Source organism: Canis lupus, chromosome 28 (assembly GCF_003254725.2).
Source record: "Canis lupus dingo isolate Sandy chromosome 28, ASM325472v2, whole genome shotgun sequence".
Taxonomy (NCBI): domain Eukaryota; kingdom Metazoa; phylum Chordata; class Mammalia; order Carnivora; family Canidae; genus Canis; species Canis lupus.
In genome coordinates, this window is record NC_064270.1 from 38,668,945 (window position 1) to 38,677,500 (window position 8,556).

An 8,556-nucleotide genomic window follows, 5' to 3' on the forward strand; every position below is an offset into this window, starting at 1 on the left:
CAGCAGCTGGTGGCCCGGGGTCGCCCAGGTTTGGTGGCAGCACAGGGAGGCCCATCGCTGGCCCGGACAAGGGCCAACCGTGCCGGGCAGGGAGCGCTTGAGCTCACGCAGGACAGTGAGGGGGAGGTGGCCGGTTTCCTCGGGGCCCCGGGTGACAGGCGCTCGGCGTGGGAGGGCCAGCTGGTCCCCCGGCTCCCACGTCACACTGCGGCTCCGAGAGGACGTGCCCTGTTGGCCACGAGTGGATCGTGGGTGCGCACCCAGTGGTCACGGAGCTCCACCAAGGGCGATGGGGGCCTGGGGCCCGGCGGCGGGGATGGCTCGGGAGGGCGTCCGAGTCCCCACGGGTGGCAGTCGCTGCCCCCGCGCGTCCCGGGCCAGGCGCTGGGAGCGGGGCTCCCCGGCTCCCCGGCCCCGGACTGGCAACTTGCTCTCTGTGAAACTGGGAAATGACAAATGACCAAAAAATCAATTTGTAATCTGATTGGAGGTTTTTGATTTCCTCTGATGAGTTTAAATTTCATTAAAAGCAACCTTATTCCAACATAAAAGGAATCCTTGAAGGGTAAAACAGGGGATTGTCTCACTGAGTATAAAGCCTCCCGACTCTTTTGTGTGATTTATTCATCGCATTAATTGTGAGGGCCAACCTGTGGTGTCCGTTGGCAGCTGCGCCGTTATCAGGGCCTGGGATCGGCCGGGCGCGCTCAGAGCACAAGGACTCACATTCAAAACTCGCTCTTTGGCATATTGACACTTGAGTTATCAACCTCTCTTATTATCTGCTGGGAGGGAGCGCGTAGCTCGTGGGACAGGCAGCTCCGAATCGCTGCCGCGGCCGCCCCTCTGCATTCTCTTAATTGTATGTATTCTCCGGAAAAAATGATCATCGTGGCCTCTTGTCTTGATGAGAAATTGACATTTTCGGAGGACCCGTTCGGCGCTCGGAGCCAGGAGATAAGGCCGAGTTGTTCTAAAGGAGAGCAGCCTTTCTTCCCTTTCAGCTCCCTCCCCTTCCTTCTGTTGCTCTCACTGACCTACTTGATGACTATGGATTTCATGAGGTCTTTTTCAGCATTTGAACTATAAAAGGTTCAGAATGACACCACCCCTTATAGACAAAAGATAACCTTGCCCTTTGAATATATTGATTCTTTATTAACTAGGCTGTTTAATGCAATGAAATGAGGCATTAGATGGAAGCCCATTTCAAGTGCTTTGAATAATCTTTAAAAGCTTGAAAGACCTTAAAAGGCGGCCTGACAATAATTGGCATACATTTGGAGAGAATGCGGTTCTCGCTCCTGATTCGAAACACAAACATGAAACAATTTCTCCCCAGGTTGTAGGGCCCTGGGAGCCAGCTCTGGGGAGGCAGCCCCCCCCCCCGGCGCCCCGCCCCCCAGCCCGCCCCCCGCCCAGGCTGGCGCTTCTGGCACCAGCTCCGAGTGGGGAGGGAGGGGACTGGAGGCCCCAGCCCCACCCCCAGCACCTCGGGAAGGAGCCCCGGGGGGGACAGGCTGGACGGGTGGGCCTCCACAGCCTAGTTACCCCCACCCCAGCCTCTTCTTCTCTGCTATCTCTTTAAGGCGGAAACAAAAATGCAGCCAAAGGAACCCGATTGTCATTGACGGAAGAAAAAGGTATTCACAAGTTTCTTTATGTTTTGAATAATTGTTTCCTGTTTTGCTCAGCAGAACAAGTAATTAAGATGACATTTGTGAGTACTAATTTGGATCACACTTATGTGTATGTGTTACAGAGCTGCAAGCCAAAACATGCAAAACCAGCCTCTCATTGAGGAGAAAGTGAAAAATCCAGAATGAGCTGGAAGGGGAGGGCCGAGAACTCGCAGGAGCCCTTGTGTGAATCAGAAGCTCTCCTTAGCCTGGTGCCTCTGCCCACAGCCCCGTGCCGCCCACAGGAGCCACCACCCTGCACCTGGGCCTGGGTGATGGCATCCCCGTCAGACCTCAGCCGCTCTACCGTCTGGGCTCCTGGCCTCTGCCCACCTGCCTGAGCCTGAAGCTGGTTCTCGTATCAGCGTGCCCATCTAGCGTAGCCTGAGCCCTTCCTCCCTGCCAAGCCCTCCAGTTTGGAAGCAGAGGCAGGAGGGCCGGGTGGGGGGGGGGGGGATCTTGTGGTTGGTTAACTGCAGGGTGCTGCTGTGGCCTCTGTCACACAGTCCCCGACAGACATGGAGTGCAACATACGTACAGATGGCCCCTCTGGGGACTGAGCCGTCTCAGGAACGGTAAGAATTTCTCTATGCAGGTTAGAGGGCGGTCTGAGGACCGAGAACTTTGTAAAAGTTTCTTCCATGAATGACCTTTATCTTGCCCCAAGATGCAGCCCCGGGGCCCAGGTTCTGAAAGGGAACCACCCCCACCCCCCACCCTCCACCCCCACCCAGCCCAGTCTAACGTATGCATGCGTTTTGCCTTGCATTCGAATCAAAACAGATAAAATTACCCAAAGTGAAATTCACAGACAAGAAATACTTTAATTAAATATTGTGTAAAATGAACATTTTTATACAGTTAAATATCTGAAAAAATGTACAGATAAAACAATCTTATTGTAGGGTCTTTAACAGTAAAATCTACCATTTAGTGAAGCGCTCAATTTTGAGACAATGAAGCGATGAGGGGCATTGACTAATTAATCTAAAACACAAACCGAGTGCAGGGATGAGGAAACTTGCAAACGTTCTCAACATGTACACGTGAGCTTGTTTTTTTAGATCAAACCCTTACTTATACAAAATAAAACGGAGGCAATTTAGTTCCAAAGTGACTTCTCAGGCTTTCCCACGTAGCTAAGCCTTAGCGGTCATGGGGCCGGACCGCGACCCGCTGACCACCGGGACATTCTGCTGTTTTATTTAGTCCCTCGAATGAACACTTTCCTAAGTTGTGCATGGTTTTGTTCTTTTGTCAAGAAAGTTGTTTTTTAATGTCCCTCCTTTTTGTTTTACATCTGATTTCTGCTGCAATTCGCGAAACGTCTGCTGTGCTGTGTCTGTGAGGCGTTTAACACAAAGGGAAAGACTGACCCTCCTGGTCTCACTGTGGGTTTGGCACGAACAGGCACAGTATCTGAAGGAGGTCATTCCGGTTTTAAAAAGTACAGACAGCGCTGCAGGGGTCCGACCACAAAAAAGGTGTCGTTTCAAAAAAAGTTAAAAACCAGCAGTGATTTTTGGTTCCCCCGAAACCTCTCTGGATCCTAGGTGGGCCCCAGGGAGACACGGAACGCAGCAGAATCAGACGCAGAATGGAGCGACACATGGAACGTCAGGTTTGTGCTTTTGTTTGTGTGTGTGTGTGTGTGTGTGTGTGTGTGTGTTTACACCATAAATCTCCAAATGAAATATCGATTAACGATTGTGTTGTAAGCCTGTGATAAAATAGCACAAAGGTTCTTTAAAGAAGTCCACTTTTAAGGCATCAGAGAAGTTAATGTGGCAAACATTTTAATTAAAACATCAGAAGTAAATTTTATTTTAAACTTTAGGCCTCTGAATTTTTCCAGTAAACACAGTTCAGCTATGTGGCAAAGTCATGGGTGGCAGCTAAAATGATTTTTTTTTTTTTTTTTTTTTTTTTTTTACATTCTACAGAAAAATAAAATAAGGACACAGCCCCAAACGGTGTCACCTCTTTGCGGCTGTTCCACATGCACGGAATCTACTAGGATTTGTCACAGCCGAGTGGCACCGTTTTGTTTTGACTATACAACGAACTTTTTTTTTTTCAAAAGTATTTGTTCAGATAACTTAAAAATAATATAAAAATAAACAATGAATTTGACTTTTCCTCAAAATAAAAAAAAAAAAAAGAAAAAAAAAGGACGGGAAGTCTCAACAAAAGCAAATCGGAAGCACAAATGAAATGCAAGGACACCAGTTCACTTTAACAGAAACAGATCAAAGAGACAGCTCTTGGCTTAATGCTCTTCCCAACACCAGGCCACGATCAAAAACCAATACAGACGAGAGAAAAAAGAAAATGGCAGGAAAACCAATGTACAAAGTCTCAAAGATAAATACAATATTTATAATCGATATGTTACAAAAGAAAGTCCCTTAGCAACTGTAAGTGTTCATGGAAAAGTGTTGAATGGAGACCATTTTATTCCTTATGAGACACATAAGGAAGAAAACGTGGTGGTGGGGGTTTTGTTTTTTTGTTTTTTTTTTTTCTAAATATTTAAGTGGATCTGAAAAAAATTCAAGACAAGTGTATAAATATTTAGCTACAACTTTGGCAAAATCACAAAAGTCTACAATTTTATAACCACATACAAAACACATTAGGGAAGAAGGAGCTAGAAGTCAAAAGGACAAGTTCTGGTACAAGAAACATGGACCTCACAGTAGCCTAAGAATGCAATAGTATACAGTGCTAGCAAAAGTTGAAAAAATGTTGCAGATCACACTTGCTTAACAGGAAGCTCTAGCAGTGGGAGAATAGTTAAACCAACAGACAGTAGCATTTTTTTTTTCTGTCAGTGTGCTTGTTGAAGGCAAGAGAATTCAATATCAAAGTTACAATTTCTAACTACAATAAGTTACAAAGTTTCATTTCATTAAGATGAAGTTAAGCCATGATAAACCCGCCCCCCGCCCCTGCCACCCCGAAATCTCCTCGTCACGTCGTAGTCCTCCTCTCTTCCAGTTCGATGGCTCACACCTCCTTGGCCCCCTTTTTTTTTTTTCACCACAAAAAAATATTTCACATTATAGAGATACACAACCATTGTGAATCTAAGTTATGAGCACAGAAAAATGTCCGGAGGCATTTTTCATCAGTGTTTCATGATAATCAAAATGGTGCATTCACAAAGTTTCTCCCAACACATAGCAAGTACTAGACAGAGCCAAGACGGAGTCAGAAACTTTATACAAAATAGGCGTCGCTTTGTTTTCCTTAGTCTTCAGGACCGAGAAATGTGGAAATATGAGAAAAGTTCAGTCAATAAAATGGAATCGTTCGTGAAGAAGTAGGCTGTTTGCATGTTGATTCTTAATAGTTTAAATAAAATCTTTAAACAAAGTCTCTCGTCGCGTTTCCGCTGCTGCTGAAGCCTCCGCAGACACGGTCTCCAGCAGCAGGTCCCAGACACTAAACGTGTCCCCTGAAGTCCGTCCTTGGGCGCGGGCGCTGCGGGAGGCGGCAGCCCCTCACATCGGCGGGACTACCAGCCCAGACATAGCTGAAAGAGAGAGGGCCGCGGGTTACTGGGCCGCCCCGTCGCGGGCCCCGCGGCCTCCGCTCAGCGCGGGACGTGGGCCGCCCACCAGCCCGGGCTCGGCTACCTCCGGGGGCCGGGGCCCCCCCCCACGGCCTCCCGGCCGCAGCCCTCCTCGGGGAGGGAAAGGCTGCCGCTTCCCCGGGGCTCAGGGGCTCGTCTCTAGCGGGCGGAGGCCACCTCGGTGGACAGATGGGAACCAACCTGGTGGCGTCTGGGGCGCAGGCCCGGCGGGACCCGCACTCGCTCCCTCCGGGAACACTGGATGCGCCTCAGTCTCCCCTCTGCTCTCACCCTCGCCTCTGACCTCCTGCCGGCCGTTCCGTATCGTAAAGGTGAGTCGCGGGCTCTCCGCGAGCAAAGCCGCTCGCAGCCCACCTGCCCTGCCACCTGACGGCCGGGGGCCCCGAAGAGACCCGAGCCAGGCCCCACCTTACGGGGAGCTCTTTCCGCTCCTCTCCCCAATAAGAAACTTGGTGCTAAAATGCCAAGCGCGGCTGACGCTTTCCAGTGAACTCCTGGTACGGATATAATTTAAAATCTTGTAACTTTAGTGTTGTTTAATTTTTGTCAGAATGATCATTCTCATTAATTTATGTATAACATATTAATACATTTGTTCACGTAGTGATGTGAGCTTCAATTTCCCAGTTCATTAATCTCAACAGTATTAATTCCTCTCCGACTCACCGTTACAACATTATGGTTTGGCAGCCCCGTGTGTGTACACACTGCTTAGGTGGTGCCGTCCTCCCGGGGCCTCCGCACCGTGTGGACGGTGGACGGGCCGTGGCACCTGGCCACCTGCCTTGCGAGCAGCTCTGGGCTGGGGGCCGCTGCTGGCCCGCAGGCCGGTCGGCGGCTCGCGGGGCCTGGGCGTCCCTCTCATACGCTAAGATGTTGGGAAGACAATTATTTCAAATCACGGATACCTTTCCAGTTCCTTTTTTGAGCATTAGTTCATCAAAGTGAAATATGCCACCGACTTCACAAAAGGGCCAGTTTGTCTTCTCCACGGTAACGTCCTCAGCACCCAGCAGAGAGCCTGGCACATAGTAGGCGCTCAGTAAATACTGGTTGAATGGATTCATTTTTTTAAAGGAGTAACTGGATTTGATTTTCACCGGGAGGAGCATATACCAAAGGTGGTGTCTGAAAGAGGCCAGATGACGGCCACTTAATTCAGTGCCTGTGGCCCCCGTGAGTCACAAAGAGCCACGCGTAAGATCACGAGGCCTAGGGGCACTCGCGTGGCCCACCCGCCGCGCGCCTCACAGGCCACTCTGCGGCCTACACTGCCCAGGGGACCCGGCCCCATCTGAGGCAGCCACGTCCAAGGGGTGCCTCCCCCTGCCCTCGGGACCAGCCCTTCTCCCTCCTGAGCACACGTGTGAGCGAGCGCTTAGAGACAGGCTCCCGCCCAGCCTTCACGCATGCACGGCCCTGGGCTAGGTGCACCTGCTTCCAAGGCAGAGGGCCCGGCGCCCCGGGGTCCGCTACCCCAGCTCGGGAAGGCCGGCTGCGTCTCAGGACACGGAGGGCACGTGGGCTCTGAGCCGGGCTCCGCAGGTGGCACGAGGACCTGCCATCCCCGGCCCGGGGCTGCAGGCGGGGTGCACCCTGCTTCCCACTGGGTCAGCGGCGGCCGTGAAGGCCTGTTTGCCGAACGGCTGGAATGGGGGGCCCCCACCCCGCTATGCTCCACATGATTCCCAAAGCGGCTGCCCCTCCTCAGGGGAGGGGCCCCTTTGCCAAGAGGACGCGTGGGTGAGGTTGGCAGCAGGAGGCGGTGGTTTTCATCAACAGAGTCTGTTACCCGTGGGGGGGCGCGGGTGGGTGGCCCTGGCGGGACTGCCAGGAGGGGCAGCGCGTGGCGGCCCACGGAAGGGGAGCATGCAGCGGCCACGCGGCGGCAGGGGGCGGGGACCCCGAGGGAGGGCTGGGGCTCCCAGCCCGGGCTGCCCTGGCTCGGGGGTGATTGGGGGGGGCCCTGGGGGGACAGTTCGGCCCGCGCTCCAGGAGCAGCGGGGCCAGTGCGTCGCCCCTCACCTTGGAGTCCGTTCCCGTTGGCGCTGGTGCAGGAGGGAGGAGGAGAAGCTTGGGGCCGGACCACGGGCGCGAAGGCGCTCTTTTGTTTCACTGCAGAGATGACATTGGCAGGTGAGAATGAGAAAATGCTGTGTGTGCCGCTACAGTTTGAAGGGAGGGTGACCGAAGAGGCTGCCATGGTGGGGCTGGACGGCACTACTGCAACAAAGCAAACATGGTCAGGACGCGCGGCGCCGGGCACGGCAACACGACACAGAGAGAGCGCTCGTGGGGCCTCGCCGGGAGCATCGGGGTCCCCCAGACAAGCACGCCACGGTTCTGGCTCGGCCACTCTCTGGGTTAACAGGCAAACTCTCGGGTTGGACTTTGGTCTCCAATCGGGTAGCCCCATTTTGTCGGGGTTTCCAACGTGGCCTCGCGGGGCCCGTCGCGGGGTCAATTTACCGTCGCCACACGGACACCCAGCCTCCAGAGCCACCCTCCCTTGTATCCAGCAGCTCACATCACAGAACAGCCAAGCAATGCACACATTTGACTTTGTAGTGAACATGAATCTGTGTGATGACGTGTGACAAAAACAGACACTTACTGCCGTAGGGAGAGTTAGCGGAGGAGCCATTAAGAAATCCAGGCGAGCCAGGGACCCCTAGATTGGCCATGGCGCCACTTCCATATCCATTCATGCTAGTGCTCACTGTGTTGTAATTGGACTGCTGGGGAGTACTGCTGGGGACGTAGCCTCGCGGGGACACGCTGCTTGTATTGCGACTGTAGCCGACTGTTAAAATCCCCCCCCGGCCAAAAATAACGTTATTATCAGGGAGAGACACTTGGGGGGGGTTTCCCCGCAAATCTCTATCATATATTAAACATTTTTAATTGACCTCACGCTCCGCGCCAGCCCTAGCGCCTCCAGCCAGCTCGGTACCCTGATCACGCCAACCCGACCGGGCGCCGCCTCGCCGAGCCCCGTCCTGTCTCCGCTCCGACAGCCGGCCCGGCCGCCTCGAGCTGACCGGCAGGTGCGCGCGGGGTTTCTTTGGAAGCAATTACCGACAGCTCGGGTTCGGGGGCTGTCCCCCCACGCTAGGTGAACTTTCGGCCTCGGCAGACCTTCAAATGCCATGGCTGACAGGGAGAGCTTGTTTGTGGCCATAACTCCCCAGGAAGGGCTGTTTGGGGGTCTTTGTCTGTCTGGTTCCTAGTCCTGTGAGTGCAGGGGGTGGGGGGGGGGCAGGAGCGGGAGCGCAGGTG

General features: G+C 53.1%; 1 protein-coding gene and 1 long non-coding RNA gene across 20 annotated transcripts in view; one reads left to right on the forward strand and one right to left on the reverse strand.

Annotated features, from left to right (window-relative positions):
- The window catches only part of LOC112672514 (uncharacterized), a 51,545-nt gene extending 47,692 nt beyond the window's left edge, over positions 1–3,853 (forward strand). For all 6 annotated transcript variants that reach the window (XR_004810081.2, XR_004810085.2, XR_007406766.1 and 3 more), the window contains 3 exons: positions 1,590–1,643; positions 1,763–3,300; positions 3,623–3,853. This is a non-coding gene — a long non-coding RNA (uncharacterized LOC112672514). The remainder of the gene's footprint in view (positions 1–1,589; positions 1,644–1,762; positions 3,301–3,622) is intronic.
- Positions 2,479–8,556, reverse strand: part of EBF3 (EBF transcription factor 3) — a 117,225-nt gene continuing 111,147 nt past the window's right edge. For 2 of the 14 annotated variants that reach the window (XM_025467649.3, XM_025467652.3), the window contains exons 14-17: positions 7,892–8,080; positions 7,303–7,500; positions 6,186–6,298; positions 2,479–5,217 (exon numbers count right to left, since the gene is read on the reverse strand). In XM_025467649.3, the coding sequence (XP_025323434.1) occupies positions 5,200–5,217; positions 6,186–6,298; positions 7,303–7,500; positions 7,892–8,080 (518 nt within the window). In that variant the 3' untranslated portion in view covers positions 2,479–5,199. Of the gene's footprint in view, positions 5,218–6,185; positions 6,406–7,302; positions 7,501–7,891; positions 8,081–8,556 lie in introns of those variants that run through there. The other 12 variants (XM_035707794.2, XM_025467655.3, XM_025467653.3 and 9 more) reach the window with 9 other exon arrangements.